Source organism: Piliocolobus tephrosceles, chromosome 3, assembly GCF_002776525.5.
Source record: "Piliocolobus tephrosceles isolate RC106 chromosome 3, ASM277652v3, whole genome shotgun sequence".
NCBI lineage: Eukaryota > Metazoa > Chordata > Mammalia > Primates > Cercopithecidae > Piliocolobus > Piliocolobus tephrosceles.
The window spans coordinates 120,359,319-120,383,119 of NC_045436.1; the positions used below are offsets into that span (position 1 = coordinate 120,359,319).

The window sequence follows — 23,801 nt, forward strand, 5'->3', positions numbered from 1 at the left end:
TCCTCCCTTCCTTCCTCCTTCCTTCCTTTCTCCCCTCCTTCCTTCTTTCCTTTCTTTCTTCCTTCCCTCCCTCCCTTCCTTCCGCCTTCCTTCCTTTCTCCCTTCCTTCCTTCCTTTTTCCTTCCTTCCTTCCTTCCTTCCTTCCTTCCTTCCTTCCTTCCTTCCTTCCATCCTTCCCTTCCCTCCTTTCTTTATTTGTTTTCTTTCTTTTTTCCTTTCTCTCTTTTTTTCTTCTGTATTATTTCAATAATTCTCCCTTTCATTTGACATCTAAGAGCCATGCTGTTCTAGAGGACTTAAACTTATTTTTTTCTTAATAGTTTATTGAAAAATTAGTGGTACAATTTTTATTTAAATTGTATGTTAATTCATTCTGTTATTTATTTTATTTAGGAAGGCCCACTACATTATGTGAGACTGTGGGTAAAGCTGAGATATGGCTAATACGAACATATTGGGATTTTGAATATCCTCAACCATACCAACCTAATTTTGAGTTTGTTGGAGGATTGCACTGTAAACCTGCCAAACCTTTGCCTAAGGTAGGACTATAATATTAAGGAATATTATGTACTTTATGACATGACTTGTTTTCCCCTGAAAGATTACAACCTTCGTTATAGAAAGATGATGTTGAATGTCTTCTGTTTGCAACTCTGTGTTTATTTTCCATGCCACAGGGGCTTTTATAGGTGATATATGTGTTTTCTGCATTACGATAAGAAAGTAGGCGGAGAAGAATGTCATGATTAGAATAAATTTTAAAATACTAGTGTTACAATAGTTTGGATAATACATTGAATTAGTACGGCGTTGGAGCCATGAAGATCACTAAAAAGAATGTTCAATCCTTTCTCACAATCAAACTGGGCTTATGAACAAGGATATTTGTCATGATGGTACAGAAATAATCGTATTTTCATGAGACATATTGGATGCATTCCACAGGAGTTGGTGAGTGAGAGAAAATAAGTGATAAAGGAAGACAAGAAATAAAGGAAATTTTCTATAAAGGAATGTGTACGTGTTTAAAGATAGTGATGGCTTTTACTCAAATAAGTACTTAGAAGTAATCTTGTTTGTGATTTATGTGATGAATTCTGTATTGTGACTATCCACTTAGAGCTCATGAGAATTTTAGATGAGGTTTTATAAAAGCCACTTGAGAAAAATAAAGTTTCAATCTCTGTAGACAGAAATCTAAATATTGATAGTCATCAGGACAAAGTAGAGCTCATGGAAATGATTTTGCAGCCTGCAGGTTTCTTTTGGAGTGAAAACAAAATTGTATACCATATTCCTAAATGATCAGAGGAAAAAAATTATAGTTCAAGGAATGTTGAAACAGTATTGAGAAGCAAAAGCAAGTAATAGCTGTTCTTGATTTTTAATAGTTTTGTAAGTATGTCTTGAGTTCATTGTCCCAAAAGTGGCTATTAGCTCTAGCTTTGACCTGACAAGGTTCCAGGGTATTTAGTCATGGAAATTCATAATCTACTTCTCATGAGATACTTTTTATTGTGGTGAACAGCCTAATGCCTAAGTGTGCAATCTATACCAAGATTGTTCTTACAGGGAACTTGTTTACACTGGAAGACACCAATGTGTCTCTTTTATGTCCTATGTCTTCTTTATTTCTACAAAGACAACCACTCTATAGGAAATCGTGACCAGGCCAGATGTTATGTTTGTGTTGGTCAAGTGAGAAACAGAGGAGAAACTTAACCAAACGCATAAAATAACAGAAGCTGTGCACTTTCATCATTTCTAGAGAAGAGTTCAGCATCCCTTACAGGGACACTGGGAATAAGAAAGTTCTCTGGGAAAAGCACATTCGACAATGAATGGAGACCAAGAAAGAGAGTGAGGGATCTGTGTTCCAAAATGTTTACTGGGATCCAGGATGTTACCTACGTGGGTTTCCAGTGGGGAACTGTAATTGGGAGGTTTAATGCAAGCAGGCACAAGTTCCTTGGAGGCATTCTGAGACTGAAAGGTAGTCACTTTGGCATATCTGCACAGTCACTGTGGAGTACAGAGGATCGGTGATGCAAGTCCAAGTGGGTTGTATCTAGATGTCCTATAGGATGGTTATCAGGAGGCAGTGTGTAAGCAAAGATACTGACTGAACACATTGAAGAAATGGAAGGAGGTGGAAGATTTTAAGTAGAGTCAGTGTTGACTGAGACCTGCTTCTGCTATGGGAAAGTTCAACTTATATTTTAAATGCATAGCCAGACAACATAAAATTGTAAGAATTTACCACAATAGCTATGGTAACAATACTAGGTTTACCAATCGCTACAGGGTGAAAAGAAAAACCTCATTTCCTGTTTTACGGAAATATAATCAAAATCCTTTTAGGAAGGTTTCAGAGCCAGTAGGATTTCCAGAAAAATTATGGGCTTTGTGGTAAGATGTGTATTGATGAATACAATTTTATTTATTAATTGTTAATATAATTTTACTTACCAGGAAAGTTATATCAGAAAATCAAGCTCTCGTAAGTATGGCATCTGTATCTAAAATATAGATACAGAAGGAGAGGTGACAGTTTTCATCATTCTCTAGGTAATCTCCCATGCCATATTAGCCTTTATCCTCACACTCCAAATTTTACACACACACACACACAAACGCACACACACAAACACACACACACAAACACACACTCACATAAATAATCATAGAAGTCATTTTTTTTTTTTTAAAAGTTGGATCCATAGAGTATTAATTTATTAGGTAACAGCTTTCGTACTGATAATTTTACAAGTTTAATTGAGATACAGTTTAGGGCTGTCTTACACTAAATATTTATATTTATTTTTATTTTTAAAACTTGACATATAATAATTGCACATGTTTAAAAGAAATGCTGTGGTATTGCAATACATTTATACATTGTATAATAATTATATCAAGATACTTAATAAACCCATCATCTAAATATTTATCATTTCTTTGTGGTGATAACATTCAAAAACCTGCTTTCTAACTATCTTGAAATATATAATACATTACAATTAACTATAGTTACCCAACAACTTAATATAATAACAGAACATATTCTTCCAAATTATAACTTTGAATCCATTGATCCATTATTTCTCATTGCTCTCCCTACTATCTCATCACCCTCTAGTAACCACAATTCTACTCTCTATTTCCATTATGATTAATTTTTTTGATTCCACATATAAGGGATACCATGCTATCTCTGCCTGGATTATTTCAGTTAACATTACACTCGGCAGGTTGATTCATATTTCTACAAATGACAGAATTTCATTCTTTTATATATATATTTAATGAAATGGATATATATATATATATATACACATTGGAAAAAATATATATATCTCTCTCCAGTGGAATGCTATTGAGCTATAAAAAAGTTAATATATAATAGAAATAGCACTTATATATATATATCTAATGGAATGGATATATATATATATATATATATATATATATATATATATATATATAACGGATTTGATATATATAGCTATACAGATAAACACACATGATATATATATCCAGTCCATTGAATATATGTGTGTATATATATTCAATTACATATATATTAATTCCATTGAATATATATATTCAATTATATAGATATGCATTCCATTGAATATATATATATTCAAAAAAGCATATATATATATATCCAATGGAATGGACACATATATATATATGTATATATTTTTTCCATATTTTGTTTATGTATTTATTCATTAAAGGATGTTTAGGTTGACTCATTCCTTGGGTATATGAATAATGGTGATGTAAACATAGAAGGACAGCTATCTCTATGACTTTTTAGTTTATTTAAATATATACCCAGTAATGGGAATGCTGTATCATATGGTAGTTTTATTTTCAATTTTTGAGAAACTACCATACCGTTTTCCTTACTGATTGTAATAATTTGCATTTCCCTCAACACTTTATAAAAGATCCTCTTTCTCTGCATACTTGTTAACACTTGTTTTTTTGTTCGTCTTTTTGATAATAGCCATAACAAAGGTGATGTGATATCTCATTTTAGTTTTGATTTGCATTTCCCTGATAATTAGTGATTTTGAGCATTTTGCAATATACTTCTTAGTCACTGATAGTCTTCTTTTGAGAAATGTCTATTCAGGTATTTTGCTTATGTTTTAATCAAATTAGTAATTAATTTTTATTGACTGATGTTACTTCTATGTATATTTGAGATACTAACTCATTGTCAGATTCATAGTTTGCAAATTTTTTTTGTGTTGTAGATTGTTTCTTCACTCTATTGTTTGCTTCATTTTCTCTGCACAAGTTCAATACTTTGATATAACCCATTTATATACTTTTGCTTTTGTTGGCTGTGCTTCTGAAGTCCTATCCAAAAAAAAAAAAATCATTGCCTAGACCAATGTCACAAATCATTCCTCTTATAGTTTCTTCTAGTAATTGTATAATGTTTGGTCTTTATTTTAAATTTGTAATTCATTTTTACTTACTTTGTGTATGGTGAGAGATGGGGTCTAGTTTCATTTTTTGCATGTGGATATGCAGTTTTCCTAGCATCATTTAGTGAAGAGGTTGTCTTTTTTCTATTATGTGCTCTTGGCACCTTTGTCAAAAGTCAATTAGCTGCTATCTTCCTCCATTTGTGTTGTTATAAAGGAATACATGAGACTAGAAAATGCATATAGCAAATAGAATTATTTAAATCATAGTTCTGCATACTGTACAAGAAGCACAGAACTGACTTCTACTTGGCCTCTGGCAAGGTTCTCAGGATGCTTCCACTTGTGGTAGAAGGCAAACAAGAGGTGGTATAGGCAAAGGTCACATGACAAGGGATGAGTCCACAAAGAGGGGATGTGGGGGAGTGCCAGGTTTTGCTAAACAACTAGCTCTTATAAGAACTAATAAACATTCCCCTCTCAGGAAGGGGATTAATCTATTCATGAGGGATATGCTTCCATGACACAAGCACATTCTGTTAGGTTCTACCCCCAATATGGGGATCAAATTTTAACATGAAGTGTGGAGGGCTCGACTACCCATACTATGATAGCAGTAAATGCATAAATTTATTTTGTGGATCTCTATTCTATATAGCATTGGTCTATATATCTGTTTTCATGCCACTGCCATACTGTTTTGATGATGACATCTATATATATAATCCTTTAAGTTCTAGGGTAAATGTGCATGATGTGCATGTTTGTTACATAGGTACACATATTCCATGTTGGTTTGCTGTATGCATCAACTTGTCATTTACATTAGGTGCTTCTAAGGCTATCCCTCCCCAAGCACCCCAGCCAACAACAGGCCAGGTGTGTGATTTTCCCTGCCCTGTTAATTCTATTTTTAATATTTTTTGAGAAACCTCCATACTGTTTTCTAGTAGTGCCATTTTTTCCCCCGGTGTGTGATGTTCCCCTTCCTGTGTCCAAATGTTCTCATTGTTCAATTCCCACCTATTTCAATTCCCACCTATGAGTGAGAACATGTGATGTTTCGTTTTCTTTTCTTGCAATAGTTTGCTGAGAATGATGGTTTTCAGCTTCATCCATGTCCCTCAAAAGGACATGAACTCATCCTTATTTATGGCTGCATAGTATTCCATGGTGTATATGTGCCACATTTTCTTGATCTAGTCTAACATTGGTGGACATATGGGTTGGTTCCAAGTCTTTATTATTGTGAATAGTGCTGCAATTAACATATGTGTGCATGTGTCTTTATAGTAGCATGATTTATAATCCTTTGGGTATATTCCCAGTAATGGGATCACTGGATCAAATGGTATTTCTAGTTCTAAATCCTTGAGGAATCTCCACACTGTCTTCCACAATGGCTGGACTAATTTACATTCCCACCAACAGTGGAAAAGTGTTCCTATTTCTCCACATCTTCTCCAGCATCCGTTGTTTCCTGACTTTTTAATGATCACCATTATAACTCACATGCGATAGTATCTCATTGTGGTTTAGGTTTGCATTTCTTTGATGACCAGCGATGATGAACATTTTTTCATGTGTCTGTTGGCTTCATAAATGTCTTCTTTTGAGAAGTGTCTTTTCATATCCTTTGCCCACGTTTTGATGGAGTTGTCTGTTTTTTTCCCATAAATTTGTTTAAGTTCATTGTAGATTCTGGATATTAGCCCTTTGCCAGATGGGTAGATTGCAAACATTTTCTCCCATTCTGTAGGTTGTCTGTTCACTCTGATGGTAGTTTCTATTGCTGTGCAGAAGCTCTTTAGTTTAATTAGATATCATTTGTTTATTTTGGCTTTTGTTACCATTGCTTTTGGTGTTTTAGTCATGAAGCCCTTGCCCATGCCTATGTCCTGAATGGTATAGCCTAGGTTTTCCTCTAGGATTTTTATGGTTTTAAGTCTAACATTTAAGCCTTTCATCCATCTTAAATTAATTTTTGTATAAGGTGTAAGAAGGGATCCATTTTCAGCTTTCTACATATGACTAGTGTGTTTTCCCAACACCATTTATTAAATAGAGAATTCTTTCTCCATTTCTTGATTTTGTCAGGTTTGTCAAAGATCACATGGTTAGAGATGTGTGGTGTTATTTCTGAGGCCTTTGTTCTGTCCCATTGGTCTATATATCTGTTTTAGTACCATTACCATGCTGTTTTGGTTACTGTAGCCTTGTAATATAGTTTGAAGTCAGGTACTGTGATGCCTCCAGCTTTGTTATATTTGCTTAGGATTTTCTTGTCAATGTGGGCTCGTTTACACTTCTACATTCACTTTAAGGTAGTTTTTTTTTTTTTTTTTTTTTTTTTTTTTTTTTTCCAATTCTGTGAAGAAAGTCATCGGTAGCTTGATGGATGGGCATGGCATTGAATCTATAAATTACCTTGTGCAATATGGCCATTTTCACGATATTAATTCTTCCTATCCATAAGCATGGAATGTTATTCCATTTGTTTGTGTCCTCTTTTATTTCGTTGAGTGGTGGTTTGTAGTACTCCTTGAAGAGATCCTTCACATCCCTTGTAAGTTGGATTCCTAGGTATTTTATTCTGTTTGTAGTAATTGTGAATGAGAGTTCAGTCATGATTTAGCTGTTTGTCTGTTATTGTTGTATAGGAATGCTTGTGATTTTTGCTCATTGATTTTGTATCCTGAGATCTTGCTGAAGTTGCTTGTCAGCTGAAGGAGATTCTGGGCTGAGATGAAGGGGTTTCTTAAATATGCAGTCATGTCATCTGCAAACAGGGACACTTTGATTTACTATTTTCCTAATTAAATACGTTTTTTTCTTTCTCTTTCCTGATTGCCCTGACCAGAGCTTCCATCACTGCATTGGATAGGAGTGGTGAGAGAGGGCATCCTTGTCTTGTGCCAGTTTTCAAAGAGAATGCTTCCAGTTTTTGCCCACTCAGTATGATATTGGCAATGTGTTTGTCATCAATAGCGCTTATTATTTTGAAATGTGTTCCATCAATTCCTAGTTTATTGAGAGTTATCAGCATGAATGGTGTTAAATTTTGTTGAAGGCATTTTCTGCATTTATTGATATAATCATGTGAGTTTTGTCATTGGTTCTGTTTATGTGAAGGATTACATTTATCGATTTGTGGATGTTGAACAAAACTTACATCCCAGGGATGAAGCCAACTTGATCGTAGTGGATAAACATTTTGACATGCAGCTGGATTTGGTTTGCCAGTATTTTATTGAGGGTTTTGCAGTTATACTCCTCAGAGATATTTGTCTAAAATTCTCTTTTTTTGTTGTTGTGTCTTTGCCAGGCTTTGGTATCAGGATGATGCTGACCTCATAAAATGAGTTAGGGAGGATTTGCTGTTTTTTCTATTGATTGGAATGGTTTCAGAAGGAATGGTACCAGCTCCTATTTGTACCTCTGATAGAATTTGGCTGTGAATCCATCTGGTCTGGGCTTTTATTTTATTTTATTTTATTTTATTTTATTTTTTTGGTTGGTAGACTATTATTGCCTCAATTTTGAGGCTGCTATTTTTCTATTCAGAAATTCAAATTTCTCCTGGCTTAACTTAGGAGGGTGTATGTGTCCAGGAATTTATCCATTTCTTCTAGATTCTCTAGTTTATTTGCATAGAGGTGTTTATAGTATACTCTGATGGTAGTTTGTATTTCTGTGGGAACAGTGGTGATATTCTCTTTGTCATTGTTATTGTGTCTATTTGATTCTTCTCTATTTTATTCTTTATTAGTCTTGCAAGTGGTCTGTCTGTTTTGTTGATCTTTTCAAAAAACCAGCTCCTGGATTCATTGATTTGTTGAAGGGCTTTTTGTGTACCTACCTCCTTCAGTTCTTCTCTGATCTTAGTTATTTCTTGTCTTCTGCCAGCTTTTGAATTTATTTGTTCTTGTTTCTCTGGTTCTTTTAATTGTGATGCTAGGGTATTGATTTTAGATTTTTCTTTCTTTCTCTTGTGGGCATTCAGTGCTATAAATACAACATGCTGATGATTCTTGACTCTTCATCCAATTTGCCAGCCTGTGTCTTTTAATTGGGCCATTTAGCCCATTTCCATTTAAGGTTAATCTTCTTATGTGTGAATTTGATCCTGTCATTATGAGGTTAGCTGGTTATTTTGCCCATTAATTGATGCAGCTTCTTCATAGCATTGCTGGTCTCTACAATTTGGCATGTTTTTGCAGTGGCTGGTACCAGTTGCTCTTTTCCATGTTAAGTGCTTCCTTCAGGAGCTCTTGTAAGACAGGCTTGGTGGTGACAAAATCTCTCAGCATTTGCTTGTCTGTAGAGGATTTCATTTTTCCTTCACTTATGAAGTTTAGTTTGGCTGGATATCTGATTCTTGGTTGAAAATTATTTTCTTAAAGAATGTTGAATATCGGCCCCCACTCTCTTCAGGCTTGTAGGGTTTCTGCTGAGAGATCTGCTGTTTGTCTGATGGGCTTTCCTTTGTCGGTAACCTGACCTTTCTTTCTGGTTACCCTTAGCATTTTTTTCCTTCATTTCAACCTTGGTGAATCTGACAATTATTTGTCTTGGGGTTGGTCTTCTCAAGGATTATCTTTGTGGTGTTCTCTGTATTTCCTGAATTTGAATGTTGGCCTGCTTTGCTATGTTGGGAGAGTTCTCCTGGATAATATCCTGAAGAGTGTTTTCTAACTTGGTTCCATTTTCTCCATCACTTTAAAGTATGCCAATCAAACATAGATTTGGTCTTTTTACATAGTCCCATATTTCTTGGAGGCTTTGTTTCTTTCTTTTTACACTTTTTTCCCTAAACTTGTCTTCTTGCTTTATGTAATTAATTTGATGTTCAATCACTGATATCCTATTTTCCAATTGATCAAATTGGCTATTGAAGCTTGTGCATGCATCACAAAGTTCTCATGCCATGGTTTTCAGCTCCACCAGGTCATTTATGGTCTTCTCTACACTGTTTATTCTACTTTGTCATTTGTCTAACATTTTCTCAAGGCTTTTAGCTTCTTTGCAATGGGTTAGAATATGCTTGGAGAAGTTTGCTATTACAGACCTTCTGAAGCCTACTTCTCTCAAGTCATCAAAGTCATTCTCCATCCAGCTTTGCTCCATTGCTGGTGAAGAGCTGCAACCCTTTGGAGGAGAAGCAACACTCTGGTTTTTAGAACATTCAGTTTTTCTGCTCTAGTTTCTCCCTGTCTTTGTGGTTTTATCTACCTTTGGTGTTAGATGTCGATGACCTACAGACGGGATTTTGATGTGGATGTCCTTTTTGTGGATGTTGATGCTATTCCTTTCTGTTTGTTAGTTTTCCTTCCAATAGTCAGGTCCCTCAGCTGCAAGTCTGTTGGAGTTTGCTGGAGGTCCACTCCAGACCCATTTGCCTGGTGTCACCAGCAAAGGCTGCAGAACAGCAAATACTGCAGAACAGCAAATATTGCTGCCTGATTCTTCCTCTGGAAGCTTCCTCCCAGAGGGGCACCCACCTATATGAGGTGTCTGTCGGCCCTACTGGGAAGTGCTTCCCTGTTAGGCTACACGGGGATCAGGGACCCACTTGAGGAGACAGTCTGTCCATTCTCAGAGCTCAATCGCTATACTGGGGGAACCACTGCTCTCTTCAGAGCTGTCAGGCAGGGATGTTTAACCCTGCAGAAGTAATCTGCTGCCTTTTGTTCAGCTATGCCCTGCCCACAGAAGTAGAGTCTATAGAGGCAGTAGGCCTTGCTGAGTTGCAGTGGACTCTGTCCAGTTTGAGCTTCCTGACCACTTTGTTTACCTACTCAAGCCTCAGCAATGGCAGATGCCCTCCCAACACCAGGCTGCCACCTCTCAGGTGACTCTCAGACTGCTGCACTAGCAGTAAGCAAGGCTCTGTGGGTGTGGGACCTGCCAAGTCAGGTACAGGAGAGAATTTCCTGGTCTGCCATTTGCTAAGACTGTGGGAGAAATGCAGTAGTTGAGCAGGAGTGTTCCATTTTTCCAGGTACAGTCTGTGATGGCTTCCTTTGGCCAGGAAAGGGAAATCCCCTGACCCCTTGCACTTCAGCTCACCTTCCTTGCGCTGCACACCACCCTGCTTCAGCTCACCTTCCTTGGGCTGCAACCTCTGTCCAACTAGTCCCAATGAGATGAGCCAAATACCTGAGTTGGAAATCCAAAAATCACCTACCTTCTGCATCAATCATGGTGTGAGCTGATGACCAGAGCTGTTCTTATTTAGCCATCTTCGAATGGAAGCCCTCTAAGTGATATATTTTGAAGTCAGGTAGTGTGATGCCTCCAGTTTTGTCTTTTAGATCAAAGTTGCTTTGACCTTGGTGTTTTGTAGTTCTGTACAATTGTAATGTGTTTTCCTATTTCTGTTTAGAATGTCAGGGTATTCTGATAGAGGTTGTTAAGAATCTGCAGTTTCCTTTGGGTAGTATGTGCATTTTAATAATACAAACTCTTCCAATTGAAGAATGTGACATCTCTTTCTAAGTATTTGTGTCTTCTTAAATTTCTTTCATCCTTGTTTTATAGTTTTCATTGTAGATATGTTATGCCTCCTTCATTAAACATATTCTTGGGGGTTTTATTTTCTGTAGCTATATTGAATGAAATTGTTTTTCTAAATTTTTGCAGATAGCTATTTGCATACAGAATAACACTAATTTATGGATTATGATTTTATATTATAAAAGTTTACTGAATTTATCAATCATATGTGTTGTGTTCATGAAGTCTTTAGGTTTCTCTCCACATAAGTTCATGTCATCTGCAAGGAGGAGCTATTTTATTTCTTCCTTTCCAATTTTTATGTCTTTCATTTCTTTTCTTGGTTAATTACTCTGGCTAGACATTCCAGTATTAGGTTGGATAAGAGTGGTGAATATATGCATCTTTGTCATGTTCCAGATCTTAGGTAAAAGAAAACCATTCTACTTTTGCCCACTCAATATGATGGTAGTTGTGTGTTTATCATGTATGGGCTTCATTGTTCTATGTATGCATTTATTAGAAACTTAATATTTTGAGAATTTTTATCTGGAAGAAATATTGACATTTTATTAAATGACTTTTCTCTATCTATCATCTTTCTATCTACCTATTTATTTTCCTTCATTCTGTTGATGTAGTGCATTACATATATTGATTTACATATGTTGAATCATCCCGGCATCCCTGGGATAAATTCCAGTTGATCATATTATGTAATCTTTTTAATATGCTGTTGGATTTGGTGGGCTAGTAGTTTGTTGATGACTTTTGGATCTTTATTCATCAGGTATATTGGCATTATATATATATATATATATATAGGTTAATATAGGCCTATACATATATGTGGCATACATATATAATATGTATTATATATATTTAATGTATACAATATGTTATATATTAAATATATATTTTATATGTATGCGCGCACACACACACACACATACACACATCTCCTTGTCTAGTGTGGGATCAGGGTAATGCTAGCCTCACAATATGATACTGAAGTATTTTTACCTTTTTGATGGCTTGGAAAGTAAGAAAAATTGATATTATTTCTTATTTAAATTTGGCTGAATTTCATAGGGAAGACCTTAGCTCACTGACCTTTTTTTTTTATTTTTTTATTTATTATTATGATTATACTTTAAGTTCTAGGGTACATGTGCATAACGTGTAGGTTTGTTACATATGTATACTTGTGCCATGTTGGTGTGCTGCACCCATCAACTCGTCAACACCCATCAACTAGTCATTTACATCATGTATAACTCCCAATGCAATCCCCCCCCCACCCATGATAGGCCCCGGTGTGTGATGTTCCCCTTCCCGAGTCCAGGTGATCTCATTGTTCAGTTCCCACCTATGAGTGAGAACATGCGGTGTTTGGTTTTCTGTTCTTCTGATAGTTGGCTAAGAATGATGGTTTCCAGCTGCATCCATGTCCTTACAAAGGACACAAACTCATCCTTTTTATGGCTGCATAGTATTCCATGGTGTATATGTGCCACATTTTCTTAATCCTGTCTGTCAGTGATGGACATTTGGGTTGATTCCAAGTCTTTGCTATTGTGAATAGTGCCGTAATAAACATATGTAGCCATAAATAGAAAGCTGAAACTGGATCCTTTCCTTACTCCTTATATGAAAATTAATTCAAGATGGATTAGAGACTTAAATGTTAGACCTAATACCATAAAAACCCTAGAAGAAAACCTAGGTAGTACCATTCAGGTCATAGGCATGGGCAAGGACTTCATGTCTAAAACAGCAAAAGCAATGGCAGCAAAAGCCAAAATTGACAAATAGGATCTAATTAAACTAAAGAGCTTCTGCACAGCAAAAGTGAACCGGCAACCTACAGAATGGGAGAAAATTTTTGCAATCTACTCATCTGACAAAAGGCTAACATCCAGAACCTACAAAGAACTCAAACAAATTTACAAGAAAAAACAAACAACCCCATCAAAAAGTGGGCAAAGGATATGAACAGACATTTCTCAAAAGAAGACATTCATACAGCCAACAGACACATGAAAAAATGCTCATCATCACTGGCCATCAGAGAAATGCAAATCAAAACCACAATGAGATACCATCTCATACCAGTTAGAATGACAATCATTCAAAAGTCATGAAACAACAGGTGCTGAAGAGGATGTGGAGAAATAGGAACCCTTTTACACTGTTGGTGGGATTGTAAACTAGTTCAACCATTATGGAAAACAGTATGGCGATTCCTCAAGGATCTAGAACTAGAAGTACCATCTGACCCAGCCATCCCATTACTGGGTATATACCCAAAGGATTATAAATCATGCTGCTATAAAGCTCACTGACTTTTTAAATGAGACTTTACTATTGCTTAAAAACTTCTTCCTCATTATTTATCTCTCCTTGTTTTTATTTCTACATAATCCAGTCCTATTTTACTGTATGTGTCCAGTAATTTGTTTATTTTCCTAGATTTTTCCAGTTTTTGGCATATACTTGTCCATAGTAGCCTCTTAGAATCCTTTTTGTTTCTAGTGTCAATTTTTTTTTTTTTCCTTTTTTAAAAGAATCTTTAAGATTTTAGAGATGAAGTGTCACTTTGTCCCCCATGCTGGAGTGTGGTGACCGTATTATAGCTCAATGAAGCCCAAACTCCTAGGTTTAAGCAATCCTTCTACCTCAAATTCCTGAGTAGCTGAGACAGGCATACACCACCAAGCCTGGCTAATTTATTTCAAATTTTGCAGATATGGATTCTTACTAAGCTATTCTCAAACTTTGGACCTCAAATGATTCTTCAGCCTCTGTCTCCGAAAATGCTGGGGTTATAGATGTGAGGCCCTCTGCCTGATTTCTTTTTTCTCTTTGTAATCTCTCATTTTATTTGAGTATTTTCTGGTTTGTTATGTTTTGTTTTATCTTGTTTTCAGTTACTTCACTAAAGCTTTGTCAATATTTTGCTGATTTTCTATATTGTATTTTTTTTCTATTTCATTTATTTCTCCTCTAATCTTTGTTAAATATCTTGTTTTCCTAAAAATTTTGAGTTTCCTTGTTCTTGTTTTTCTAATTCCTTGAGATATTATCATAAATTGTTTATTTGAAATCTTATTACTTTTTTGATGCATGTGTTCATTGTTGTAGATGTTCCTCTTAGAACTGATTTTGCTGTATCCCATTCATCTTGTTATATTATACAGCCGGTTTTGTCTCAAGAAAATGTTTAAATTTACTTTTAAATTTCTTCATGTACTCCCATGCTGTTTAATTTCCACATAGTTGTACAGTTTTTAATGTTCCTTCTGTTATTGATTTTGTCTTTTTTCACTGTAATTATAAAAAATATATGAGATGATTTGAACTTTTTAATATATGTTAAGTTTTCTCTTTTGTAATCTGACAGAAAATGTTCTGTATGCTGTTGAGAAGAATGTGTGTTCTGCAGTTTTTGAGTGGCATTTTCTGTAAATGTATGTTTGTTTTATTTTGTCTAGAGTGCAGTTTAACTCCTGTATTTTGTCTAGAGTGCAGTTTAACTCTTATGCTGTTCTGTTGATTTTCTGTCTCGATTATCTTTTTGTTGTTGTATTTAGGGTTTTTAGCTAGTCTACTATTTTTGTATTACAGCTGATCTCACTCTTTAGGCCTATTAATATTTGCTATATATTTTCCCTGGCATGAGAGACACATATGATTACAATTGCTATATTCTGCTGCAATATTAACTCCTTTATCATTATGTAATGGCTTTGTCTTTTTAAAAATCATTCTTGACTTAAAGTCTATCAAATCTGATATAATAATAGCTACTCTTGCTTTTTTTTAATTTTAATTTTTCTTTTCCACTGGAATTGAATACCTTTTTCTACTTCTTTACTTTTAGTTTATGCATATTTTTATAGGTATAGTAATTTTCCTATAGGAAAAATATAGTTGGGTATTTTCATTTTATCCATTTAGCCATTTCTATATATGTTAATTGAAGAATTCAATCCATTCACTTTTAAGAATATTATTAACAATTAAAGATTTAATACTGCCATTGTTACAATTTTTCTCTGGCTGTTTTTAGATTCTTTTGTCCTTTACTCCCTTCTCTTACTGTGTTCCTTTGAGGTCAAGTAACTTTCTCCAGTAGTATGTTTTAATTCCATTTAGGTAATGTTTCTGTGTCTATTATAGGTTTTTGCTTTGAGGTTACCAGGAGGCTACGGAAACACCTTAAGTTATAAGAGGTTATTTTACATAAATTACAACTTTAATTCCAAAGAAAAAAAAAATTAAACTCTGCATTTTCACAATATTTACCCAACAGCTGGACTTTTTCATGTCTCAATTTATATATTTCTATGTTGTCTATCTCTTAATTGTTGTAGTTATTGCCTTTATTAGTTTTCTTTTATACTTTCATACTAAATATCAATTAGAGCATTAGAGTATTCTGAATTTGTCTATATATTTACATTTACAAGTGACTTTTTATATTTTTATTTGTTACCTGTTAGTGTCCTTTTTCTTTAGTGTGAAAAATATCCTTTGCATTTTTTCTAAGACAGTTTTGGTGTTGGTGAATTTTGTTAGCTTTTACTTGTATTGAAAAATCTTTATCTCTTCCTCATATATGAAGGCATGCTTTGATGAGTATAGTATTCTTGGATTAAAGACTTTTCAAATTTTTGTTTACTTCAGCATTTTGACTATATTATCCCACTCTCTTCTTGCCTACAAGGTTTTTATTTTATTTTTGCTGAGAAATTCACTGAAAACAGTTTCAGAACACTATTGAATGTGTTATTTGTTGTTGTTGTTGTTGTTGTTGTTTTGTTTTGTTTTATTTTGTTTTTGTCTCCCTGCTGCTTTCAGTATTGTTTTTGTTCTTTGATTTTTGGTAATTTGATTATAATCTGCCTGTGGAAATTACTTCCTGGGTTGAATCTGTTTGGTGATGTCTAAGCTAACTGTTCCCAGATAATTATTTTCTTTCTTCAAGTTTGGAAAATGTTGAGTCCTTGTTACCTTGAGTTGGTTTTCTAGTACTTTCTTTTCTATCTCATATCCATTAGAAACTTATATTGTGTGGAAGTAGTTCCCTTCACAGTGTCATATAAGTTCTGTGGCTGCCACTATGTCTTTTTTTCTTTTTATTCCTCTGATTGGGTAATTACATATTTTCTTTCTTTGAGCTTACTGATTCTTTCCTGTTTGATCAAGTCTGCTGTTGGAGTTTTCTAATGAGTTTTTCAGTTTAACAATTTTATCCTGCATTTTAAGGATTTCATTTTTTTATTATCATGATTTCTTTCTCAAATGCCTAATATTGTGTCTGCATTATTTTCCAAGTTTATTTAGTTTAGTTTTTTGTTTACAGTTTATGTGATTCCTGAACTTGTCAAGAGATTTATTGTGAATTTGTTGTCAGATATTTAAGCATCTTTAAATCTTTTGGTGCATTATTGAAACTTGATTGGTTTCTTTTGAAGATGTCATATTTCCCAGTTTTTTGTTGTTGTTGTTTAACAATGCTTGCTCTTTACATTAATACCTGCATGTTTAAAAAGATAGCCATCTGATTCAGCTTTTTAAGGTGTTATGAAGTGGTGTTAAAACTTTACTACTTAATATCAGAGCTGAATGAGTGCCCTGAGGATTCTTTCTTTTCTGAGGAGAGCTTATAGTTGATAGCAGAACCTAAATAGTGTACTAGAGCTAAATCTCTTCCATGCTGTTGTTTTCCTGTCTGGGGAAGACTTATCATTACCATGAAAACATAATGCTATGCCAGAACTTAAACCCAAACCTGTAGTAATGTCTAGGTTGGGGAAGGCTTAAGAAATAACTGCAACTTAGTTACTGACCTGATAGTTGTTTCTGGGTCAGAAAAAGGCTCTGTATGATCACCTGGGATATTTGTGAAATCTAACCAAAGACTCTAGCCTTCCCTTGGATTGTGCCTCCTGTACTACTGTAGTGCTGCCTAGACCCTGTCAGTGTGAATTCCCCGCTGATAGGACCGCAAAGCTTCTTCCAAGATCTGTTTGCCATTTGCTGTGATCAGTGCTTCTGCTTTTTGCTTCCAATTCAACCCAGGTGGTTCAGCCCTTCTGACACTCCTAATACCTCCTGTGGGATGGAACAAAGAAGGCTTCTCACAACGATTCACACACTGATATGGGGATTGAATGTCCACCTGCAATTATTTTCTTCCACCTGTGTAATTGCAGGTACAGGGAAGCTTTCTGTGAGTGGTACTATTTTGGTTTGGAGAATGGATTGATGCAGCACAAATGAACTTTCTTCTTTCTGTTCATGGATTTTTTAATTTCAATGAACCCATAAGATTTTTCACTTTTCTCCTGAGCTCTGATGCTTTCAGAGTGGAATTTTTATATTTCAGTATTTGCTAGTTGTATTTTTAAGAGGGATTGATGCTGGTGGTCTTCTATTCCACCATCTTGCTGATGTCATTCCTTAAATAATAATTTTATATTTTAGCAAATTATTTAGTTTTTAGGATTTTGTGTCTACGTGACATGGACATGAAAAGAAATGTACTCTTTTCACTGAAACTTTTTCTATACTATTTTGGTTGTGTGCCTTTTCTAGTAATGAATTATTATATTTTAAGCCATATGTTTTATACATACACTTTCCTATAGAGAGACTAGATGGCTCTGTGCATCAGCATATAGGAACAGAATATAACTACACATTAATAATTTCTCAAGTCTTTATTTTAGACGTGTAAATAACCTTTATTTTAATCTTTATTATGTTACACCTTTGTAATGCAGAGAAATTTTTATCTTCAGGAAATGGAAAATTTTGTCCAGAGTTCAGGGGAAGATGGTATTGTGGTGTTTTCTCTGGGGTCACTGTTTCAAAATGTTTCAGAAGAAAAGGCTAACATCATTGCTTCAGCCCTTGCCCAGATCCCACAGAAGGTCAGTAAAACCTCCAATCCTGATAAGCAGCTACTCACTCATTTTTCACTTAGTATAACAGGCACCAAAATTTGTGCCAAAATTTGTAAAGCATTATAGTAGTGTACATGGGCATAATTGTTCATTTGCCTACTGATTTTTGCTGCTACTGGAAACAACTCTCTTGACTGTCATTTGTTTATAATAAAATAGAAATAATAAATTGAGCCCCACCTTATATTTTAGGATTTGAAATCTAAAAACGTGTGCCAACTATTACAAAAAAAATCTGACATGTATTATTTCAAGGGACCAGAAAAAGGAAAACTGATATAAAAAAATGTAAAGAAGAATCAATCTCAAGAATATCCTTTCTTATATTTGAGTGTATAAAACTGTATTCAGGGTACTTTTGCTTAGAAATAAAAGCTCAGATTAATGTAGTCTTTCTAAGTAATTAGAGGTTTCAAAAGTTAAATGTCAAATATAATTACATTTTAGTAACTTAATTATTTAAGTAATGTAATTATGAAACTCAACTAATTTTAACTTTATTACTGTAATTCTAGAATTTCACACTTTAGATAGTGATATTTATAAACTATCCAAAGATATTTCATTTTATGTTTAGCTAAAATACATCAAACTCAATAAAGGCAAGTATACTAATTAGGAATTTGAAATATTATAATTTTAATTATGAAATGATCTGTTAAGTAGTTTGAAATATCTATGCCTTCCTTTGCTTTCAAGTGTACAAAATTTTTATAGGTGTCCCACAAAAACAAATTATGTAAAAAAAAGTTTCAATCCCAAAGAAAATTTATCATGGAACAATGGAATTTTCTAGCTCATTCTTCTTCAATAAAACTATTAAGTATAAGAAGAAAGAGACCAGGAAGGAAATAGAGAAGAAAAGACACCCGATTATCCAAAATGCACACATAATTGAAAGCAAATTATATCTGTGGGGAACTGTAAATTTGATGGTAGAAGTAAAATGGTCCCATGAGTTAAAATGACACAGAGATCAGGTACTTACACAATTTTTAATTCTTATATGAAAAAGGATTAGCCAGTACTGAATTATTTTTTAAATATTCACTGATATTTTCATTCTCAAATATTTTTAATTGATAATAAAATAATAGAATACTTAATAGGCAACTGGTACACATTATTTTTAAAGATCTTTGTAAAATGTCCAACCATATCTTTCAGTGTTTACGCGGTACCTCTGCATATCCCTGTTGGAACCATCACCTTAAGTACAATGAGTTTATAATTTATAATTATATCTACATCCTTAGAATGCTAATATCCTGTGGTTTAATCTGTGAAATACATGTGTTTCTTCCACAGGTGTTATGGAGATACAAAGGAAAAAAACCATCCACATTAGGAACCAATACTCGTCTGTATGATTGGATACCCCAGAATGATCTTCTTGGTAGGACTATGAGAAAGTAAAAATATGAACTAGATGAGGAAAAAATGAATAAATGTTAAATAGCAAGCAAATTCAGCAAGGATTTAAAATTATAAAACTTTATTTTACTTACACTTTTGAAGCAGATATGATTAAAGGATTGGCTAAAATTGTATAGATTCACACTTTCTATTGTTAAAATGAGAGTGACATGAAATGCAGAAGGAATGAATGCCTCTTTTTCTGAAGATAGAAATGATCTTTAGTAGCAATGCTCCATGTGCACTCCTTTTAAAGAAAATGCTGTACGCTTCAGTGAGTTATCTCATAATTCTCATCTTTAGTCTTGAAATTGCTTTAAAATTTTAGAATAAAATATCTCACAATTTCTCATCCAATTTGCATACTAGGTCATCCCCAAACCAAAGCTTTTATCACTCATGGTGGAATGAATGGGATCTATGAAGCTATTTACCATGGGGTCCCTATGGTGGGAGTTCCCATTTTTGGTGATCAGCCTGAAAACATTGCTCACATGAAGGCCAAAGGTGCAGCTGTAGAAGTAAACTTCAAAACTATGACAAGTGAAGATTTACTGAGGGCTTTGAGAACAGTCATTACCGATTCCTCGTAAGTACTACTGTTTGTGCAGATTGATCTAACATTGATTATGTTATACATTATGCCAGAAAATGTTAAATGTCACCCTGGTAGACATTTTTAGGGATTTTTGCCTGCAATATTGAGTCATTCATTAGCTTTGTATTGGAATAGTCCTGGAAATTATAGTTCATAGAGTGTCAATGTTTCTTCATGGAAATACTAGGTTTAAGTTAACAACTGGCTTACTAAGCTTCTATTCACATCTTTATTTTACCCCATTTTGTTAAGAATATACTCTTTTTCAGTCTCTCCACTATATTTGTTTAATGCTATGCAACCAACAATGTTCTTGTCACAACCAGAATCAATCTTTTACTCAACAAGTTTTTGGCTTGCATAACATATACTACGGTTTATCTACCTGTCTTTTATGAAAACAAAATGGCAACTTTCTAAGTTCTATGTGTGTTTTTGCCTTCCAGTTATAAACAGAATGCTATGAGATTATCAAGAATTCACCATGATCAAAGTGTAAAGCCCCTGGATCGAGCAGTCTTCTGGATCGAGTTTGTCATGCGCCACAAAGGAGCCAAGCACCTGCGATCAGCTGCCCACGACCTCACCTGGTTCCAGCACCACTCTATAGATGTGATAGCATTCCTTCTGGCCTGTGTGGCAACTGCTATATTCTTGTTCACAAGATGTTTTTTATTTTCCTGTCGAAAATTTAATAAAACTAGAAAGATAGAAAAGAGGGAATAGATCTTTCCAAATTTTGGAGAGACTTGATGGTGTAATCCTGCTAATTCCAGCCACAAAGAATATAGTGAAAACATGTTACCTTTCTATTTTCTTATTATCTATTCTGATATTTTATCTTAGCTATGAAGCCTAGAATTCCACGATCATGAAGTTGTGAGTATATCTTATTATTTCATTGTATTTTCCTAGGTGTCTTTATTCCGTTCTCTCACTTTGTGACACAGGGACATGAATGCATCTAAATTTTCCTGTTTCTGATATTACTGTTTCCATGATGTCATTACTTGTATAACCCTAAGTGATAGGGTGACATGAAATATGCTGATTCCTGATGTGTGCCCGAACACATGGATGTAAAGAAGTAAAACATGTAAAATTCACAAAAATCAGTAAACCACACAAATCAGGTAAGAGTTCTATGAGATTAGCTTGCTATGAGAAACATAATGATGTTTCTTTCTCAATTTAAATAAGCCCTTCTCCATACCCAGTATCAGTGATCTCGAAAATGAATTGCTAATAATGATGATACAGCATTACACTTGGAAAAGTTGGCTATATTTCCATCGACCTATCTTGCTGTCATGCCCTATATTTCTGCCATCACTCAACCAATATTTTTTGTGTTTTCTTGATAAAAAAGATCATTCTCATTATTGCCCTCAAACAATAAAATAAACTATTTTTTTCTCACATAGAGAAAATGTCAGTAAGATATTCAAGGTGAACAGATTATGTTGGGATAAGTAACCATTAGAAATATATATTACTATTTTTATTATTATTATTGAGAGGGAGTCTCACTCTGTCGCCTAGGCTGGAGTGCAGTGGCACCATCCCGGCTCACTGCAACCTCCACCTCCCGGGTTCAAGCAATTCTCCTGCCCAGCCCCCTGAGTAGCTGGGATTACAGGAGCCTGCCACTACCTCCAGTTAATTTTTGTATTTTTCATAGAGACGGGGTTTCATTAAGTTGGTCAGGCTGGTCTTGAACCCCTGACCTCGTGATCCACCCACCTCGGCCTCCCAAAGTGCTGGGATTACAGGCGTAAGCCACCGCGCCCAGCCAGAAACATATGGTTTGAATTACTGAGTTTATAAAATTTGTTTGATGGTACACTTAATAAAGAAGATTTAAATGTCTATATTTAAAAATGATGAATACTCATAATTCTAATCTCTATAATCAAAAGTATAATTTCCTGTAGAAAAAGAAAGAGATGCTTGCTCTGAAAGTAAGATCAGTAAACTGCTTTTCAATCTCAATCTTTAAGAATTGCAAATTCATCAAATAATTGCTTACATGGTAAAAGTTTAAGGTATTAGAAAACCTACTTAACAAACAATATTATATATTAAATATTTTGATACGTAAAGCTCTACACAAAACTAAAATAGTTTAATAATCTTTACCCTAATAAGCAAATATGTCAATCTTTTCATTTTTTTACTGTAATATAATCTTAGTGATATGCCTATTTATAATTTTAATATAAGGACTTGATTTATTAAATAAACAAACTAGCTCAACTGGTTTTTTGAAAATTTTGAAATTCTTACAAATGTTGATAAGGTATATTTATAAATTAATTTCAATTTTTAAATTATATAAAAATAAATATAAGTATTTTTCTTGTCTGTGTATATAATTAAATATAAATAAAATCATTTACTATGTTTTTAAAGTTTCTTAAGGTTTTATACCAATATGTTTTTTGACTTTTACAATATTATCATAATCTAAGAAAAGCTGATTATATCTGTTTTAAGCCTCATCTTTTCTCTGCAATTAAACACAGCAATTGATTCACATGCTGTGACAGGTAGGAAGCCATTTCTGGAGTTGAGCCTGCTAACACTCTGGGGGTTTTTAGGTTAGACATTCATTGTACGTGGGACATTCTGCCTCTCAAGAGCTGTTGCTCATAAGACTCTCCTTCATCAATCTGGCATTGACTTTTGAGATCAGTTGCAATTAGAATCCAACTGGCCTTACTGTTGTAATATGTTCTATCTTAACCAGCACTTTATTATCAGGAGTCTGCCCAGGTTTGTTCTCTCATTCCTGTAAGAAGCTCCCAGCATAGATATTCTAAATTTTGGACTATTAATCTATTAACAAACCTTTGGAACATGTTCACTTTAAGTTGAGCATAGTGTGATGCGATGCAAATTAAATTATAATCCTATATGTGTGTGTTATAAATTTTAAAATGTATAAATTAAATAGCATATTCTAAGTATCCAACAAGGGTCAAATAATGATATAAAGTCACTAAATCAAGGCTATTTGATCTTGTCTTGTTTCAGAAATCTTCTAGTAACATCATCTTTTGTTTTTAAAATTATATCAATTATTGCAAACAAAGGAAATCTCAAAGGAATTTTTAATAATTACCTAGAATCTCACTTCTAGACCTAACATATAAGGGCAAATTCCCATATTTTCATCACATCGTCTTTAAAATTTGCACATGGTGTGGTGGCAAAGTTGATGTTTTAAAGGTGGCAGAGTAGGAATGTCCCGTCCATGTTCCCCCATGCAGAAGGAGACTTAACAACATCATATAGACCAAATTTTCATGGTGATAATCCTTGAAACTGGTGAAAAGGTTGCAGCACCCAGAAAAGAGCAAAACCAAGAAGAATTTTATTTTAATATCTAAGAAATGTTGTACCATATCCTCTCTATAGATCCTTCTCTAGCCAGTAGAGCATTACATAATAGGAAAAAAAATTGTTAGTCATCACTTTTCCCACAGGAGTGAAAGAAGCGTGGAATGTCTTCTAATGCTCTGGCTCCTCAGGGGACGTCCCAAGGGTCTGATTTCTGTCACTGAACTTAAATCACTTATAGAAATCCCAGCCTTTGAAAGCCTGGGAATAAAGGCAGTATGGCAGTTTTGGGCCTTACCAGAAGAGCTGCCTTATTACTACAGAATGACAAGGAGGAAGAAGAAGGCAGGAGGAGGAAGAAGAAGGAGGAGGAGGAGGAGAGAAGGAGAGAAAGAGGCAAGGGGAGAAGGAGAGAAAAGGAGAGAAGGACAAGGACGAGGACGAGGAGGAAGAGGAGGACGAGGACAAGGACGAGGACGAGGAGGAAGAGGAGGACGAGGACAAGGACGAGGACGAGGAGGAAGA

The 23,801-nt window shown here is 34.5% G+C and overlaps 1 protein-coding gene across 1 annotated transcript in view; it reads left to right on the forward strand.

Moving 5' to 3' along the window:
• Positions 1-21,208, forward strand: part of UGT2A3 (UDP glucuronosyltransferase family 2 member A3) — a 28,038-nt gene extending 6,830 nt beyond the window's left edge. The window contains exons 2-6 of the mRNA XM_023196528.1: positions 394-542; positions 17,756-17,887; positions 19,229-19,316; positions 19,706-19,925; positions 20,381-21,208. Of these exons, the coding sequence (XP_023052296.1) occupies positions 394-542; positions 17,756-17,887; positions 19,229-19,316; positions 19,706-19,925; positions 20,381-20,660 (869 nt within the window). The 3' untranslated portion in view covers positions 20,661-21,208. The remainder of the gene's footprint in view (positions 1-393; positions 543-17,755; positions 17,888-19,228; positions 19,317-19,705; positions 19,926-20,380) is intronic.
• The last annotated feature ends 2,593 nt before the right edge of the window (positions 21,209-23,801 follow it).